This window comes from Periophthalmus magnuspinnatus, unplaced genomic scaffold (genome assembly GCF_009829125.3).
Source record: "Periophthalmus magnuspinnatus isolate fPerMag1 unplaced genomic scaffold, fPerMag1.2.pri scaffold_142_arrow_ctg1, whole genome shotgun sequence".
Classification (NCBI taxonomy): Eukaryota; Metazoa; Chordata; class Actinopteri; order Gobiiformes; family Gobiidae; genus Periophthalmus; species Periophthalmus magnuspinnatus.
The window spans coordinates 1,364-20,557 of record NW_022986708.1 but is presented as its reverse complement, the minus strand read 5'-3'; the positions used below and the strand labels follow the sequence as shown (position 1 = coordinate 20,557).

The 19,194-nt window shown below is 37.4% G+C and overlaps 3 protein-coding genes across 3 annotated transcripts; 2 read left to right on the top strand and 1 right to left on the bottom strand.

Annotated features, from left to right (window-relative positions):
• Positions 1-694: 694 nt before the first annotated feature.
• LOC117393462 (guanine nucleotide-binding protein G(I)/G(S)/G(O) subunit gamma-7-like) lies at positions 695-2,610 on the top strand. The gene is made up of 2 exons (XM_033991576.2): positions 695-785; positions 2,009-2,610. The coding sequence occupies exons 1-2, from the start codon at positions 699-701 to the stop codon at positions 2,132-2,134; spliced, it is 213 nt and encodes a 70-aa protein (XP_033847467.1). The 5' UTR covers positions 695-698; the 3' UTR covers positions 2,135-2,610.
• A 6,071-nt stretch (positions 2,611-8,681) lies between these two features.
• On the bottom strand, positions 8,682-11,345 carry LOC117393463 (growth arrest and DNA damage-inducible protein GADD45 alpha-like). Its single transcript, XM_033991577.2, has 4 exons — positions 11,140-11,345; positions 10,505-10,606; positions 9,840-10,047; positions 8,682-9,129 (listed from the first exon to the last, which is right to left on the bottom strand). Exons 1-4 carry the CDS (start codon positions 11,187-11,189, stop codon positions 9,016-9,018), a joined length of 474 nt encoding a protein of 157 aa, XP_033847468.1. The 5' UTR covers positions 11,190-11,345; the 3' UTR covers positions 8,682-9,015.
• Positions 11,346-13,550: 2,205 nt separating this feature from the next.
• On the top strand, positions 13,551-18,360 carry LOC117393461 (protein transport protein Sec16B-like). Its single transcript, XM_055232464.1, has 10 exons — positions 13,551-13,747; positions 13,843-13,932; positions 14,002-14,282; positions 15,739-15,836; positions 15,923-16,019; positions 16,730-16,935; positions 17,014-17,144; positions 17,663-17,724; positions 17,806-17,948; positions 18,347-18,360. The coding sequence occupies exons 3-10, from the start codon at positions 14,017-14,019 to the stop codon at positions 18,358-18,360; spliced, it is 1,017 nt and encodes a 338-aa protein (XP_055088439.1). The 5' UTR covers positions 13,551-13,747; positions 13,843-13,932; positions 14,002-14,016.
• The last annotated feature ends 834 nt before the right edge of the window (positions 18,361-19,194 follow it).

Genomic DNA, 19,194 nt, shown 5'->3' with positions numbered 1-19,194 from the left:
ATTCAGTTTTATCAAGTGCCAAAAGATTAACAACTTGTTGAAAAGGTAAATAGAACAAGGTTTACCCTTACCTATTTTAATACAATTTGGTCATGTTTGGCAGCCCAGATTAAGCCCAAAGGGCCCTGCGTGGCCCTGCGTGGCCCTCGGGCCGTAGTTTGCCCATGTCTGCCCTAGTTTGTGGTATACTGTCTCTATGTCTAGCTGATATTGACATAATTGTTAAAAGTAGACTATTTTTCTTCCACCAATTTCATTTGCATTGCTTGTGTTTTGTCTCTAATTTTGTGCTTGTAATCAGGCCATAACACTGTCTCCAGGTGTAACCTCACATGCCTTCCTTCTGCATGTGTCCTACTTACCACTGCACGCTCATTAAAGGGGATGGCAGTTGCGTGCACTTGTGTTCAGGACACTCAGTGCTACCAACCAGGGATAGCACACAATATAATGTAGAGCAAACACATTATTTTTTAGAGATAATATGATAATTCATTTAGCTAATACTTCCATTATATGAAGCTATAAAAGGCAACCACTTGCATCAAATGACTTATAATTTCAGATAATGACTGGACATCCTTGGAACATTTTGCAATAGAACTTTGATTCCATGGGCTAGACTGTATTTAATGATAAATGAGTCACTTAATTATTTTTTATATTCTCTTTTTTGTAGGTCAGATTTCGTGTGAAGAATGTCATCCAAAAGTGGGAGCAGCTTCGCCCAGGCTCGACGCATGGTGCAGCAGCTTCGGATAGAGGCCAGGATCGACAGGATAAAGGTTCTTAAATGATTATAATAGGCATGGATCTCTGTTCATTTTTTGATTAATGCAAACTGGGCCTTCTAATATCCTTTCCTGTCTTATCACACCACATGGCCATACCACCTCAGTAAACTAAAAAATGTAATAATTGTGCAATATTCCATTGTACATTGCACACAAATTTATTTGTCTGTGTATTTCTAGAATTAGCTTAACATCACTGAGTATTGAGGGGAAATAGTGCAATGAAGTGCTTTGAGTATCATGAAAATCTAATTACAAATCTAAGGCTATTGTCTATAGACTATACTTTAACATAAAGTGTGTTGTAAAAGCGGTGCTGCTGCACACTGACGGCATAATTATACAAATGTTATTGACCATACACTGAAAGAGCCGTGTGCATTGCTTTATGATGCCTTTAGATGAGAGCAGCTTGACTGGGCTGTCCATCCTGCTTCCTATCCCTGACTGTAAAAGTTGTTCTAATGCTGAACATGTGCCCAAAATGTATATGAATACTATCCATTCATTTTCTTCCGCTTATCCGGGGCCGGGTTGTGGGGGCAGCAGTCTAAGCAGGGACTCCCAGAATTCCCTCACCACAGACGCGTTCTCCAGCTCCTCCGGTGGGACCCCAAGGTGTTCCCAGGCCACCCGAGAGACATAGTCCCTCCAGCGTGTCCTGGTTCTTCCCCGGGGCCTCCTCCCGGTGGCCACATCGGTGACTTCAGCCAGGGTGATGGACGAGTCCGCCTCTGGATTCCCAGTCTCTGCTTCCTCCTCGGAAGACGTGACGGTGGGATTGAGGAGATCCTCAAAGTATTCCTTCCACTATCTGACAACATCCCCAGTCGAGGTCAGCAGCTTTCCACCCGCACTGTAAACAGTGTTGGTGAAGCACTGCACCTCTTTGAGGTCGTCCGATAGTCCTCTTCCATGGCCTCCCCGAACTCCTCCCAACCCCGAGTTTTTGCCACCGCGACAGCATGGGCCATGGCACGCTTGGCCCGCCGGTACTCGTCAGCTGCCTCAGGAGTCCCACAAGCCAACAAGGCTCAATAGGACTCCTTCTTCAGCCTGACAGCTGTGTGTGTGCGTGTATCTCTCTCTCTCTCTCTGTTTCACTCTTTAACTCCCTATTATTGACGCAATCAGAGCAGAGTAATAGCACTATAGATCTGTTTAGAGAAAACCCAAATCCATGCATTTGAATTTGTCTGCCACTCTCTACGCAGGTATCCAAGGCCTCCTCTGACCTCATGCGCTACTGCAGTGAACACGCCAAATATGACCCTCTGCTTGTGGGCATACCTGCTTCAGAAAATCCCTTCAAAGACAAGAAACCCTGCATCCTTCTATAGGCCAACCTATACCAGCAGTACCCCGACAGTTCAGACCTATTTTTTCGCTACAGTTGATAAGCAGATGACTTCCCCGCCTTCGAGCAGGATTGCAGATAAGAGGACCAAAGCGGTGGATCAAACAGAAATTATTTGAGGTTGCCTTAAAAGAGCTAGCAAGCACATTTGTCTCACTTAATTGTTATCTAAAGTGATCTTAAGGGGCTAGTGAAAAGGAGGGGTACAACTTGAATAGGGGAGAGTGTTTTGGGCTTATTATCCCAGCATGCGATTCTCAGTTCGTCAAGGTTCATCTCCTCTCGCCTCAAATGTGCTAGTAAGAGGAAACGTTGCTGATACACAAATAGCAATATCCTGTATAAGAAACCTTGTCTGGTCTATTGTTATGGCTTAATTCCAAAGGGATACCAATTTAAAGGCCCTACAACTGATTCAATTGTTGTACAATTGTTTCCCATGTATTTAAGTAAAATTCATCTTGCTCCAGTTCAGATATATTGTATAAACATGTATTGAGGACAAAAAATATGTCCACTGCGTGTTGTCTGCATCTAATTAGAAAATGTTTTATTGTCTGATAATCAGGAAGTGCCCAGTTAGCATGCTACTTTTTTAGCTTTACTGTGACAGCAAAACTCGGCATTGGTCTTTAAAAGTTGTGAAAAGCATGTGTAAATTCATCGTAGTGAATAATTGGGATGTTCAGACTGCGTAAGGTAAGTGAGGAATAACTTTGGACCACTGCAAACCATTTAAGATTTACTTTTTTAAGACTTTAACTAAGTCCAATCAAAGTAACCAAACTAGTTTTTAATCTGTATCAGCATTTACACTTAATCTCTTTATGCCATGAAAAATGGTACGAGATGTTCCTGCTAAACAACACAATGTACCGTTCAAAAGGTCAGGCCAGTTTTGTGCCTTTGTCAATAAGAAGATAAATCATGTTGCAAAGCACTTAGCTTAGCACTTAGTAGCTTAAAGGCACAGTACCTAATTTGTATTGTCTTAAAAACATGGACAGAACACAGATATGGACAGAAAAACTAGTTAATTTCACTGTGAACAGTTTGCAGTGAGCCAAAGTTACCTTATGCACTCAGAGCATCCTAATAACTTTTACTTTTCACAGCTTTCAGAGGCTGGGGTTTTGTTGTCACATTAAAGTTAACAGCGACTAGCATGCTAATTGTGCACTTCATGATTATCAAACAATAAAACACTTTATAATTGGATGCAGACAGTACCCAGCAGACTTAGCTTTACCTCAAGAGTTGCTTATACAATATATCTGTACTGGGGCAAGGAAATTTTGCTGGAAAACATGGAAAATCAAGTACAGGCCCTTATAATAATGTTTCTTTTAGTCCCAAACTGTATAAGCAATTTCCAATTTTATCATATTTACCTGTCTCACAAAATACTAAATTATCAAAATCATGCTAAAATGCTAGGTCACGCTTTACAAAATCTTTCAGCCATGTGAAAGAAGTGTGAAATCCCGTTAAATTCTCCAACAGAGAAAGGATGTCTTTTGTAACACTCAATCCATCACATTATTGACACAGATGAAGCTAATGTAAAGTCAGCTGTTAAATGGTCACCATACTAATTATAGAGTTTTCATGTTATGGGATGCTGCTATATTGAAGTGCATTAAGATTGATTTGAATATAAAAAGCAAAGCAATAAAAATGTGCTAATTAGTTTGTGCTATTGTACATGTTTGTGGTGAAGTTATTGTTTAAAATAGTTGCGACCACTGACTCCAACTGAGGTCAATTTGGAAAATGTTTAAAGCTGCACCATGTATAATTTTTGATGGAGGGTCCACCACCTGCTTGTCTCCATAGAGATGTTGTTTTTTGGCATTAAACTGTATTTCCATGGAGATGAGCAAGTTACAGGTTAGATCTGTGGAGCGGAAACCCCACTCTAGGATCAATGCATGTTTTTCATTATTTTTTTAGCGTTAAAAACATGTGTAGTTCAATATGCTAAATTTAATACCGTACCAACATTTTAGGACAAAGTGGGCAGCGGACCCTCCACCAGAAAAGTTAATAGTTATTTTTGTAATATACTTATGCAAAGATGTTTTTTTACATTTGCTCATAACTAAACTATAAACCATGTAATGCTGCAGTAGTATTTGTTCACAAATTCACACACAGCTGCTGTAGTTAGTTTTTTTTAGAAAAGGTACATTAAGAATTGATTTACAATGTACTTTTGCGCTTTTGATACTGCAACATGTAAAATAAAAGTAATGTACTATTATTTTTCCTTGTCTATAAATAAGTGTCATTTCTTAATTATATGAACATTTTTATATTATCTCCTGTTTATATAAATGCAGTAGGAAAACTACAAAGCCGAAATGTGTTGCTTTGCCTGGAATATCCCACAGTATGGCATTGCACTTATTCATCTCCAACAGACCAGGTTACGGGTCAGATCCATGCATAGGTGATCCAACTCACAAGAATAGAATAGAAACACTTGTAATAGAACAAAATAGATAAGTTAAAACCATACTCACATTCCAAGCATAGCAATAACATTTTCAGGGACACCAGCACCAGAAAAGTTACACAGTGCATCTTTAACATCATTCTTGCATTTATATCTCTCTTTTCAATTTGTGACTTTACGCAATGCCCACTGTTCTTCTCAGACATTATTTCTTGATTTGTACATAGGTGTGATGTTTCATACATATTTGGGTCAGGTCGTGTTTGTTGGCCTACATTGATAGATCCTCTTGGCTTTGCAGAGACCGATTGAGTTTCCAGAAAGTCCGGCGAAGAAGCTTTGGGTTAATCCAGTTTCTATCTGTGCAGTATCTTACCTATTTAGCCTCCTTACTGTGAGAAAGGTGTAAGGTCTCTAAATGGGGTGAAATGGCTACAGGCAATATTTTGATCTCTGGTTTGAGGAGTTATTGTAAGACTTTCGAAAGATGTATCAGCTTTCACGTTTTTGCATACTTGCTACAGATATAAGGCTCTGGGGAAAAGGAACCATATAAATCATGGTATTATGTTTCTAAACTGAAAAATCAAAGGTTGACTTGGTAATTTTGTGTAGATGACAAAAAATGACAGTATAGTTAAAGGTGTAATTTTTCTAGTGGGGGGTTGTCGCCTGCTTGTCTCCATGGAGATGATATTGCTTTGCTTGGAACGTTCCACAGCTATTAAATTACTTTTTTTAAATCTTGGAGTGAGGATAGAATTAAATTTTGCAATCAGAGATGAAAAATGTATGTAAAATTTGCGTGCTAAACATTTTGCACATTGGAAAACTATCATTGACAATATAGAGTGAATTGTTCAGACTCAACTCTCACACCCCTCCCTTCCAGAACCTGTGAGCACCAACGTTAACCCTGGAGGTACATGCTTTTGTGTTGAAACTAAGTCTATTAAAGGGTCAAAGGTCACATCAACATTTGAAATCAGTTTAGATAATGATTTGATTTGAGTGGTGTATGTTATAATGCTAGTTGTTAGCTAAACTACTGCACTGGTTTCTGAGGGCTGTGAAAAGCACTTATAAACTTGTTGCAGTGAATAATTAGGATGCTTGAAATGCACAAGGTAAGTGAGGAATAACTGTGGACAACTACAAACCAAGTTCTTTTTGTCATGTTTTTAAGACAGTAAAAATTTGGTACAGCGCTTTTAAATGTAAAATGACAAAATGGTTTATCTAAATTTTCCTCTAGCGCACTTACATTTCACTCTCCAGTGCAGTATTCCCTTGTCTTTCCCTTTAGATTTTACACAGTGCACCTTTTAATATTGTCAGTCCCACCAAACCAGTGCTTTTTCCATCACACCCAACATTCCTTTGCAGCCTTAATGCTTTTTGACCCACTTCTCCTGCCATAGCCACCAGTGCCACCTCATCCTCCTGCCTGTACACTGCCCCTTTTCTGCGCAGGGAAGCTGTTAATTACAAGTCCCACTATTGTCCTAAGTGAGCATTCAGGGCCTCTTTTCACTGGGTTATTTTTAGCAGCCAAGCTAAAGTACTATACGGCTCTAGCACTGAGACATGAATAGGACCTGACTCATGCTGGCCTTGTCCCGTGACTCTCTGTGTGTGGCTCTTTGTCCCTCCCCACTCATCAAAAAAGGACCTGAATGAGTTCTAGGGTTCTCTCTTCACACAAGAGTTCATGGGTGAATAGATACTTTTACTTTAAAGTGCAGAAAAGGTTATAATATAATAGAAACATTTTACTTTACAGAACTTTTTTGATGGATCTTGTGTTCTTTACTTGCCAAAAAGATCATAGTATGATATTGCTCTCCTTGAATGTTCCACAGAATGGCATTCAACTTACCTATTTTGGATTTGTTCAGTTATAGTGTTTGTATTGCTTAAAATACCTTGAATTTCTTCTCCACAGATTTGACATGTAACTTGGCCTGGTGGCATTACCTCTTTGTCTCCATGAAGACAGACATGTTAAATGCCATACTGTGGTCATTCCAGCAAAAGCAGAAACCTCTCCATGGAAACAAGTTCGCAGACCCTCCAACAAGTATCAGTAAAAGTGAAGTAATTGAACTGCAGTATTGTTAAAGGCTACTCACAAATGTAGAAAACATAGCAGCAGAATTTTGATGGACAAACTGGAAGTACTCATGGGTTTGAACTGTTTCATACATTTGGAGACATTTTTCCTGTTTGAAAGATATATTTTGTTTTGAATTGTTAACAGCTATGGCAATGCTCATAATTTTTCATTCTGAAACACATGAGTAGGTTGGTCAATCTAAAGATAGATTTGTCTCTTTCACATGAGTAGTAGTTTTGAGTGAACAAAAATGATCTATAGCCAGAACCTGCCCTACATGTAAACTGCTACCAGTACTATCTGCAGTAGAGTAAATTCGAATGTAGGGGTGTATGTGTTTTGCAGTCACAGCACTTTTCCTCAAATACAGATCTTGAGTCTCCCAAGTCTTATAGAGTATTAAAAAAAACCTTGCATGCATTGCATGTTCCCATCCCGGCGATTTTGATGCAGTCAGCTTTAAATTTAGCTTGGATTGCATGGACACAGCAGCCATGGAGAAAGTGGTGAACAAAGGGAATTCTCCTCCTCTGAGTGAAACTGGAGACCTTTGCTGAGTCAAAGGTCAAGTTTTACGACAGTTCCCAGACAGGTTGACTTAACTAATCTCACTCTACTATCATTCACAAAAGGAGGTGTACATTTAGACCAATTCATCAAAATGCATGTCTATGGATGGTGGGAGACAGTAACAGTAATGGAAAACTAGGCTAGTATTAAGCTAACAGTATGCACTTTGAATATCGTTTTTTGACAGCACAGATTACACATAGATATCCGGTTCTATCAAACTGTTTTTATATGTTTTTTCACTGACTTTAAGAGGAAGAGAAAAACTGGTTTAATACTGAAACTGGGGCGCATTAGCGCATTAACAAATATCGCCTAAGGTGGCAAAAAAAACTATTTGAATATATTTTACTCACAAAGTATTTTCAAGTAAAGTCAGAATGAAATAAGTAGACATCAGGGACAAAATTATTAATTACAATTGGATCTTTGGCTTTTAAAATGATCAATATGTACCGTTGTATAACAAAATATATCTTTTGAATGGAGAAAAGTCCTCAAAATGTCACATATCCGGTAGCTGAATCTCATTAATGAGGACTAAAGCTTGTATTAATCAAAATGTGTTCCAAACCAGTTCCAAGAATATAAATTATGTAATCAATGACTAATGTAAGCCTAAAAAAGGACTAAAACATGGATTAATGGATCGTTACATCCCATAACCACAATCTGAGAACAACTGGTCTACAAAGTACCTTGACACAGTATATTTTGTTTACAGGCAAAGTATGACCCGATACATCGTCTTCCTCCTATTGTGACATTTGATCATTTTTTACCTCAGATGCCCTTCCTTCCCTGTCCTTTACAAACATACTTGGGAAATACACACAGACTAAACATGTTACTTTGTATGATTGGCATATTTTTCTCCAAATATTTAAATGTAATGAGCAATATTGATACTTTAACAACATTTGACTTAAACTGTTAGGGGTATAGTGAAAAAATCAGGTGATTTTTAGTAATGTTTTTGGCATTTGAACATCCTAGATCTCCCAGTCCTCTTCCAGGGCTGATTTCCAAAACGCATTAACTTCTAGTACTAAGCAGGCACACTATGTTACTACTACTGGGTACATTTGAAAAACATTGGCAACAGAGAACGTAAGCTCAGAACAGGTTTTTATTTCATCCAACTTAACAAAAAGGTATAAATCCATGAACTTTGCACAATAAATATCAAATTCATCTTGAAACATAAAAAAACAAGACGGCCAAATATTGCATTGCCTTTAGAATAACTAGAAAACATTCCCTTCTTAAGATCAGCAAATTGACTTAAATAATATAAATAAATACGCAGACTTGGATTTGTTGTGTGAGGATCGTGTTAAGTTCTGAATGAATTGGTCTTTCCTTCTCTCCTCTCCTCTCCCCTCCTCCCTCTCTTGCTCCAGTGCTGCCAACCACATGTCCTTATCTGCAGACATGATTGAATTTCCGGTTTCTTTCTCGGCAAATCGCGTAGTCACCCTTTGGAAATCCTGGAAGGTGCTTTAGCTGAGTCATGCTTGCCTCAGCTCTGACCCACTAAATTTGCAGCTTGCTTCCTGGTGCACTTTGGTTTGATTTTGTTCTCTCTTCTCCTTTCAGCGCCTGCTTCCCCTGTATGATCCATGGAGGGGCCCGAAGGAGTCCCAAGACAAGACATTAACACTTGTGCAGTTAATATCCCATTTTTTTGCACACACAGTAGTTTAAAATCCAACAGTTTTCATCGGTCGGGGAGGTTGATAACTGGTACCCATTGGTCCAAGCAGCGGCTGTCTCTGCAGAATCTGTTGACTTTGCTCAGTGCTGGGTCTTTGCAGAAAGAAGATTGAGGGTTCTGCAAAAATAACAAAGAGATGATGATTAGTTAATGATGTGTATAATGAAAATGTATTGTAACAATAAATATGTAACCTTGCGACTAAAATAAAGCATGTTTTTCATTATGGATGGTTTTTTTGCATTGAAAAACATCCTTAGTGTGAGTGGGCTTGCATTTCCACAAAAAATGAAGGGGGGGCTCCTTCTGCTTATTTCCATGGAAATGTTGTCCTTTGGCTATAATCTTCTACAGTATGACATAAAATGTATCCATCTTTGTGGAGAATGTTCCAAAGTATGATTTTAACATTTTTTTCATGAATCAGACTTTCTACCTTCAGAAAGTTACATACTATCACAAAGTTTTGATTTTGACTTATGAATTACTATGCCAGCATAGTTCCAAATATTATCTATCTTATCGCAAATATTCAATATTGCATAGATCACTGGTTCGTCTTTAGGTTCTTACAAACCCAGCACTTAAACCAACCTCATACAAACAGTTACATTTGCAAAGAGGCAAGACAGGAGCATCTTCTCCCAGCTTTATTTAACATACAAACTCCATAGCAAATGCTAGAAACAACTCTTTTCAGCCCTTGCCAGCAACAAAGCTTCCACAGATACCTGGCCAAACAATAGCTGCCTTTCACAGCCTCGTGAGAAGTGAGCAATAGGAAGCCCTAAGCAGTGTTGTAAGCACTTGTGACTAATGACACTTACTGTAACTAGAATGCAGTGTAGGTCCAAGTCGGCTGCAGGCTTCACCCCTCCACCCAGAATCTCAGCGAGACGCCGCATGTTGCTCACTCGCAGGATGTTGATGTAATTTTCACAGCAAAACGCCTGGATCAAGGTAAAGTGAATCTGGAGAGCAACATCCTCCTCCTCATCTGTGGCTAACAGGCAGAGGACCACGTTGTCTGGGTCACTGTTGGAATAAGAATAGAGGAAAATTAGCTAACAAGGTGAATATAATACATTTTATTGGTCATTTTATATATCTATCTACCACTGCATATTACAGTTTGAAGTTAAAAGTTAATAATAAGGGTAGTAGTAATTTCCTTTTGGTCGTTGCATGGCTCTTAGGCACCTTAGGTCAAACATTGCATAACATATTGGTTTGGAATTAGCAATGGCATGGCTAATGTAAGGGCTGATAGTTTCAGGTTGCATAAATGAGAAACAAAATCTCCAAATATATATAAAACTACATATAATAACCAAATATGTAACCTTCTCAACTGAAATAATACATCTTCAATTCGAGTTTGAAAAGTTAGTTACCTTGATTGGAACTGCATGTAATAAAGTCATGATATTCAACGCATCTAATGGGCTCCTATTTGCGCACAGGTAATGTTGATTGGACTATTAAAACTTACGCATTAAGTGACTTGGCTGCCTCATAAACTCCCACAGTGATGCAACCCTGAGGCAATGCAGAGCTCAGGACCTCTTCCAGCGCTGTGGCCACCGATTCCATCCTATAAAACACAGTGTCACAGTCAATCTATATCCATTTCACAAGATTTCACTTAACAATTAGCCTACATTAGCATATCCACTATTTATTTTTGACAATATAGGCATAATATTAAATAAAGTTGCAAGATATAAAGAAAATATAGGCTATGTGTGGTGTGGAATGCTTTTTGAAGAGAAGATAATCTAAGAAGCACGCATTTTGTTAAGTTTTATCAGATTCGCTAACAAAAAAAAAAAAACAAGCTAGCACAATTTGGATTAGTTAGCTAAAAGCCGGTTAGCATGCTAGCGGCGCACAGACGTTGGCTGAACTCTGCACTTGTCCGAACTTGTCCCTCCAAATGACGAACCGGGCAACAACGTGCAATAAAACTAACATTAAAAAAACATAATCGTAGAGTAATTCCGTATTATTAAAAAGCATGCACTGTTGGAAATTTGCAGCAAAAAATTTAAAAAATTAAATGCGTAAAACCTCCCCAAAAATAGTCGAAATTGCGCGTGTAGATATTGATGCAAAATGTTCACCAACCTGTCCGATGAGTTTTCCCCACTGTTTTCTTCAAACGTCATATTGCACATCCGTAAGGCGTTAGATCCAACAAAATCCAGAGCGGAGATGTGAAGGTGCGTACTACTCTGCGCGCTGTCAGCTTCTGTGTGACCGTGCCGCTTCGTGCACTGCTTGTATTAGCAAACACTACAGCCAGCCCAGGACTGAAAGGAGCCGCCCCGGTGCCAGACACATTTACATACGCCGCTACCATTGGCCCCAAGGTAATACTACAGTAAAAACACTGGTCTCTCTACACGAGCCCTGTGGACACTGCGACCCCATGTGGTTTCGGTTGCAGCCCGTGTGCAAACTCGGGTGACCTCAGCTGTGAGATGAGCAAGACGAAACACAGCCAGTTAGGTCACAGTGCAGGCTTTGTCACATGAGACTGCATCTCATTGATGTATTATAATGCAAGATAGATGCCCATCAGCGAGAAATTTTTAGTCTATTTTCGATGGAGCTAAGACTACCATGTTTGTTCTTTTAAATATGCATTAGCCCAGTGTTAGAAAGTAACAAAGAAAAAGCAGTGAAGTACTGTACTTAGGTATACATTTTACGTATCTGTACTTTTAAAAGTACATTTTACAGTGGATACTTTTTACTTTTAGTTTACTTCACTACATTTGAGGGCTGGTATCTTTCTATTACATTACATTTTTGAACTGGACTAACAGGTAAAAGCATTTTTTATTATTGTTTGAGATATGCTGAATAGCCTGAGTCTTTTTATTTTTTAAACACAATTATAATTTGAGCAAACAATATAAAGCTATTGATTCAACTGTTTCTGCTGAACCAAATTCAGCACACTAAAAAACAAACAAACAAACAAACAAACAAAACTTTTTTACTTATTTACTTCTTACTCTTTAAGTGCATTTTTAAATGGGTACATTTTTAAATGGGTACTACTTTTACAGAAGTAGAGTTTTTTCACGTGATTCTTTTCCCCTACTTGAGTTTTTTTGTTTTTGTTTTTGTTTTTTTTTGCTCCGGTATCTATACTTTTTCTTAAGTAACAGAATTGAGTACTTCTTCCACGACTGCATAAGGCTATATAACTTTTTCAGATGGAAGATCCACCACCCACTTGCCTCCATGTAGATGTTAATGTTCCACTGTAGCTTTGGACCTACTGCCCTAGCTATACACAAATGATTACAAAAAGCAGCAGTCTAAGCATCAAAGAGCTGGATTAAACTGGATTCAGTATGACTCTAAAAAGGTGCATATTGTGCTATTCTATTTTTTGGTTGCTGTTGACTTTTTATCTCAACTCTGCCTCCCTCTGCAGGTGGCAGTGGCAAGCTTCTTGATCTGAGGTACTACAGTAAGTGCCCTATTATAGGCCTGGCCCTCTTGACCCTCATGAGTGGAGTGAGGCATAGGAGACACTAAACAAGTGTTTGGCACAGAGAAGACAATTGGGCTGCAGGACCATGCCACTGTGTACCATATTTTCGGTCAACACATATTTTTAAGAGCACTTCAGCAACAACTTTACTATAAATAGTGTTTCCAAAATAGTTCTAGGCCAAGCTGTGTAGCCTATAGGTTCAATAATTTTGTTTAATTTCTTTGTTTCTTTGCATTGCTATGATAATGATATTATCATAGCAATGTAAAGAGAAGGGTTGTCAAAAATGTTTAGTTTTAGTTTTGTTTTTAAGTTTAACGCCATATTGTGGAACATTCTAGATAAAACAATAACCTAATATTTCATAAAGACAAGCAGGTGGTGTACCTTCTGCAAGAAAAGTTGTATAGTGTACCTTTAAACTAGTAGAAAAAAAAAAAAGATGTTCATTTGGACCAGTATCATTACTGTGTATAGCTAAATTTGAACTGATTCCAATCTATAGTCTAATAGTTAACTATATTGGCTATACATGATTCTTCTTGTTGTTCTTCTTGTTGTTCTTCTTGTTGTTCTTCTTGTTGTTGTTATTGTTATTATTATTATTATTATTATTATTATTATTATTATTATTATTATTATTATTATTATTATTATTATTATTATTATTGTTGTTATTATTATTATTATTATTATTATTATTATTATTATTATTATTATTATTATTATATTGTGGTATCAAAATGTTACCTATGTGTTTGACCATTATTACTCTCTTACTTACTCAGATAAACAGCGCCCTCCGTTGGCCTGTTTGATTAAGTACAATTTCTCCCTTTTCCTGCAAAATGACTGACTGAGCCGCATTCTTTTCGCTTTTTACCCTCAGCTCCTCAAACTGATCCCAAACCAGCTCATAACTTTTCCCCTCTCTCGAGTTGATGCATCTCTTCTACCGGCAACGTGGCAAGGCGCACTTTTTTTGTTTTCCATGTAAGTTAACTTTACCAATGCTCAACGCGTGTGTATTTTAAACGAATTTAAACGGAAACTACTTGCAGTAATTATGTTTTAGAGAGAACTATTTTAAAGAGATTTTTCTGCTTTCTTAAATTTGAGCTGTCAAAATCAGGGCGTGCTTCGTTTTGTTTACCCTGCCCTTTGACTCATCAAGGGCTGGGCTGGGACACCACAGGCAAACATAGGAAAAGATAGAAGATGGTAAGGTTTGATTTGTGCTTATCCATACGTTTGAATTAAATCAGTGTCTTTATTATTTGGGATTACAGTGAACTTTTACCCCTTGTTATCTTTAGGACTACTGCTGGTGGTATCAGTGGGTTGTTTGTTATCAGCTTGGGAAATGATGTGGCAGTTGCAGTTGCACTTTGGGTTTACAGAACATTGTAAGTATCCCAAACAAACAAATTAGATTTCAATTTTCTTTATGTTTAACTTTTATTTTCGCTTGCCAGGTTTGAAATTGAAGGATGGAACACAGAGGTCGGCCCAGATCACAAATGGGACAACCCAAAACCAGGGACCCTAGACTGGATTACTACAAGTATCCAAACCAGGAGAGAGGGCAGTGCTACCCTCTGCCAGACCCCAGAGAATGGGACAGGACCTGGGGCCACCCTGAGTCACGCTTCATGCCCCCTATGGCCAGTCCTGTGAGGGGAGATCCTTACACCTACGGACCTCAGCCCTATCCTTATGGGTATGGATGGGGAGAGCAGCAGCAACCACATTCAAGGTATGCATGTTGTAATAAGGGCAGTATTAATTACAATTTATTTAATACTTTTTGTTATCCAATTTCCCGTTTTTTTAAGATAGCATTTTTGAACATAATACACATTAGCTGTCTATGTTCTTACTGGAATATGACTACATGAAAAAGAAATTTGAACTGTCAACTTGCCACGACTAATTTTAAACAACAAATGTTAAAATAAATGATGTACACAAAATAGGCCACTCTAAATATAAATTGTATTGGATTAATAGTACTAATCATATTCTGTAAATAAGTTACAACCTAGTTATAATCAAACCTATAAAAAAGAAGAAAAACAATATTGACTAATTGAGAAATTTTTTGCATAGAATATTAAAACCATAGTATGTAACATTTTCACCAAATAATAGACTCGGTTGCATTTATTGTATTGAAAAACAAAGAAAACATGTGTAATTACTGTTAGCAGGCTTGCATCTCCACAAACCTGACTCTTTTTTCGCCTGGGGGAGGGCTTCCTGGTTTCTATGAAAGTGTTGTTCTTTGGCTATAATCTGCTAGACTATGGCATAAAACTCATCTATCATAGAGACTGTTCTGAAGTATGTTTTTTTCTATTTCCATGGAATAAGGAAGGTGACTTTCCACCTTCCACTCTAACTATACATAGCACTGACACATTCTGAAAATACAGCTGATAGTTCACATATTAATTGCCTTAAAAAGTAATTTCCATATTTCGAACGTGCATCCACTCAGTTATAAAATATGTTGGAGGACCTGAGTAGACAGTAAGTTCAGATAAGGCCAGCCTTAGCAGAAACACTCACAGCAGAGTACGCTGTCCTTACTGCGCTAGAAATGTTTATACTATTCTACATTAACTTAAGCAAGGAGACACAGCTGGCATTTAACAGTGTTTGTATAGTGTATGCAGCCACTACTCATGTTAGTTTCTTTTTCCAATGGAATGAAATAATATACTTCCCAATGTACTTCAAACTTCTCAGTAAATGCCTTGAAATATCTACTTGAATAAAATCTACTAGAAACAGATCTCGCTATCGCTAGCACTTTTAAACATTTGTTGTTGTCATGCTTTACTGCTACTGTATTGTTATAATATTGTGACATATACTGACATTTTTATTTAATTCTTAATATTTAGAATGATGCGTTTTCAAATAATATCATATTCAAAACCATGTCCTAGCCTTCACTATTTAACTGGGATGGGGGACAGACAAGAATTGCTAATGTTGATATGCTGATCATGCTGTGGTAGGATAAATATAACGAGATAATTCACCTTTCTAATATAAATGACCAGATTTACAAATTTTGGATGTTATGTTGGACTATCTAATCTAAAATACATGGTTATTTAATTATTGTTTAATTTTGTAATAGCTCTTAAGATAAAGATACAGCTTTTTCAATATTTTGTACACTGTCATTTGTGTGTGTTCAGACATGGTTATGACTATTCAGCCTACAGTCAGTGGGACTACAGGGACAATTACAGTTACTACGAACAGGACTATTACCGAGGACAGCACCAGCACCCAGGTGCACATCCAAATCTTTACATATATTTGCATTTTATTTGCATTAAGTTGGGTTTAAAGAGCTTTGTGTTTATGACATTTGCACAGATGGAGGTCAGTGGGGACAACATGAGTCCTGGCAAAGGGAACAGTATCAAGAACACGCAGAAAAACAGAAAAACATTTCAACCAACACAGAGGAGAGGTATGGTATGAAGATTTGAGTTGTGTGAATGCGCAATGGGAGATAGTAGTTTAAAAAATGAAGTAGTTAATACATTTTTTGTAGTAGTAATAACATTTGTATATTATATATTGCACATTTAAACCCTGTACACCATACACATCTAGATTTGCATTGAATTCCTATTATACATGACAAAATGCTAAAAGTTAAAATCTTTATATAACCATGGACCCTGCTTTTTGACCGAACAGTGTTAAAGGAACTGTATGTGACCTTTTAATTTGAAATTCCATAAAAATGTGTCCCCAGATTCAAGGTAGACATTCTTATATATGTGTGTGGGTGTGTGTGGGGGTGTATATATATATATATATATATATATATATATATATATATATATATATATATATATAATATATATATATATATATATATATATATATATATATATATATATAATATATATATATATATATAGGCTGGGTGTATGTACATGGGCTCAATGCTGAAATGCAGTTGATTTAAACCTAAAAGGACTCTCTGATCCATATCCTCAGTACCTAAACCCCACTAAATGCCTATAGTGACAAATGTAATCATAGAAATTCATAATAATAAATCATGTTATGAAATTAGCAATATACACGTAGACGCAATATACACGCATCTACTGAGCAATTGACTTAAACAATATAGTATATGCTGATTGGTTTCATTGTTGTTTATAGGTATGACCAAAGGAAAGAGAATGCACAAAAATACAAAAGCAACTATGAGGACACTACAAACAAAGAAAATGGGGACTTTTATTATTTTGGAACATTGGAAAGCTCCAAAGCCTCAGGTCTGTCCTCCAGCAGCTACGAACTAAGTCTGTACATCAATGGGGCAGAGCAGAGTGAGTCTGGACCTGTACATGTGCCATCTGATACTGGTAAATCTGGAATCATAATGTATAATTATGTTTTTTCTTATTTATTGTAAGTATTGAATTTGTGATTTTTTTGTGTAGAGCTAAACCCTCAGTTGTCTGCACCACTGAAGTATTCCATTCCTCATGCAGTGGTCAGTTTTGGACCAGCTGGACAACTTCTACGGGTCACTCAGAAGAATGTCAGCCAAGTAGAAATACACAACATCGAGGTACATGTACTTACAAATGTATAAATGTTGTTTTTTGTTTTTTCAATTTCAATTTCATTTTCAATTTCAACGACTCTCACTTCTCATTTGCATTTGTGAAGATTCTCCAGCTCACCTACATACATGTGCGTTGTTTAACTTTTCATCACAAATGCTATCATACAAATAATAAAAATAATAGGCTTGAACAAATACAATCAACATAAAAACATATTTACATTGCCTAGAATGAATGTGGTGTGTGCACGAGTGTAGGTGGTAGTCGGAGGGGCTCATGGTGCAGATTGGCAACCTCTCTTTCGTCAGTCTACCCCAGGGCAGCTGTGGCTACAGTGGTAGCTTTCTACTACCAAGTGTGAATAATAAACTGTAAAACACTTTGGGTGTCTTGTAAGGTCCTATATAAATCCAATGGTTAATTTATTAATTCTCTCTCCCAGCTACAACTTGTTAAGTGTCAAAAAAACATCTGCTGACAATGCAAAAATATTAACCATCTTACAACTTTTATTGCACAGGTAATTCTTAGTGAGACACAAGAACAGCAAGAAATGAGAAAGTTCCCTGGACCTTTAACAAGGTAACCCTAATTTGACTAATATATGTTATAGTTAAAATAGTTGTTTATTTCATTGTATTTTATCGATATTGCATATTCAAGGGAAGATTTGCACAAAGTAGATGCAATCGAGTTTGCCCACCAGATGGCAGGAGCGTGCTTGAGAGATGACAAGCTGCATGACAAGAACTCTGCTGCCCTCCTGTGGAATTTACTCATACTTCTCTGCAGGCAAAACGGGGCAAGTATTAAACTTTTCCTGGATCACTGTGGTATGATTGTGGTATCAAAATTGGTATGCAGTTTCAAGCCTAGTGTCAAAATCAAATGTGAAATATTTTTGTTTATTTGTTTTGACTTGGTTGTATAGTTTGTTAGTCTGCAAGTAATGGGAGTCCCTGCCTAGACTGCTGCCCCTATATATATATATATATATATATATATATATAGGGGCAGCAGTCTAGGCAGGGACTCCCATTACTTGCAGACTAACAAAACTATACAACCAAGTCAAAAACAAATAAACAAAAATATTTCACATTTGATTTTGACACTAGGCTTGAAACTGCATACCAATTTTGATACCACAATCATACCACAGTGATCCAGGAAAAGTTTAATACTTGCCCCGTTTTGCCTGCAGAGAAGTATGAGTAAATTCCACAGGAGGGCAGCAGAGTTCTTGTCATGCAGCTTGTCATCTCTCAAGCACGCTCCTGCCATCTGGTGGGCAAACTCGATTGCATCTACTTTGTGCAAATCTTCCCTTGAATATGCAATATCGATAAAATACAATGAAATAAACAACTATTTTAACTATAACATATATTAGTCAAATTAGGGTTACCTTGTTAAAGGTCCAGGGAACTTTCTCATTTCTTGCTGTTCTTGTGTCTCACTAAGAATTACCTGTGCAATAAAAGTTGTAAGATGGTTAATATTTTTGCATTGTCAGCAGATGTTTTTTTGACACTTAACAAGTTGTAGCTGGGAGAGAGAATTAATAAATTAACCATTGGATTTATATAGGACCTTACAAGACACCCAAAGTGTTTTACAGTTTATTATTCACACTTGGTAGTAGAAAGCTACCACTGTAGCCACAGCTGCCCTGGGGTAGACTGACGAAAGAGAGGTTGCCAATCTGCACCATGAGCCCCTCCGACTACCACCTACACTCGTGCACACACCACATTCATTCTAGGCAATGTAAATATGTTTTTATGTTGATTGTATTTGTTCAAGCCTATTATTTTTATTATTTGTATGATAGCATTTGTGATGAAAAGTTAAACAACGCACATGTATGTAGGTGAGCTGGAGAATCTTCACAAAATGCAAATGAGAAGTGAGAGTCGTTGAAATTGAAAATGAAATTGAAATTGAAAAAACAAAAACAACATTTATACATTTGTAAGTACATGTACCTCGATGTTGTGTATTTCTACTTGGCTGACATTCTTCTGAGTGACCCGTAGAAGTTGTCCAGCT

Bases quoted from the DNA above. Each gene is read 5' to 3' on its own strand.
- LOC117393463 (XM_033991577.2), bottom strand. From the start codon at position 11,189: ATGTGCAATATGACGTTTGAAGAAAACAGTGGGGAAAACTCATCGGAC. The intron at 10,607-11,139 runs GTTGGTGAACAT...TGTGTTTTATAG, and splicing joins GGGGAAAACTCATCGGACAG to GATGGAATCGGTGGCCACAG. The intron at 10,048-10,504 runs GTAAGTTTTAAT...TTATTCCAACAG, and splicing joins GCAGCCAAGTCACTTAATGC to TGACCCAGACAACGTGGTCC.
- LOC117393462 (XM_033991576.2), top strand. From the start codon at position 699: ATGTCATCCAAAAGTGGGAGCAGCTTCGCCCAGGCTCGACGCATGGTG. The intron at 786-2,008 runs GTTCTTAAATGA...CTCTCTACGCAG, and splicing joins CCAGGATCGACAGGATAAAG to GTATCCAAGGCCTCCTCTGA.
- LOC117393461 (XM_055232464.1), top strand. From the start codon at position 14,017: ATGGAACACAGAGGTCGGCCCAGATCACAAATGGGACAACCCAAAACC. The intron at 15,837-15,922 runs GTGCACATCCAA...ACATTTGCACAG, and splicing joins AGGACAGCACCAGCACCCAG to ATGGAGGTCAGTGGGGACAA. The intron at 17,145-17,662 runs GTACATGTACTT...TTTATTGCACAG, and splicing joins TAGAAATACACAACATCGAG to GTAATTCTTAGTGAGACACA.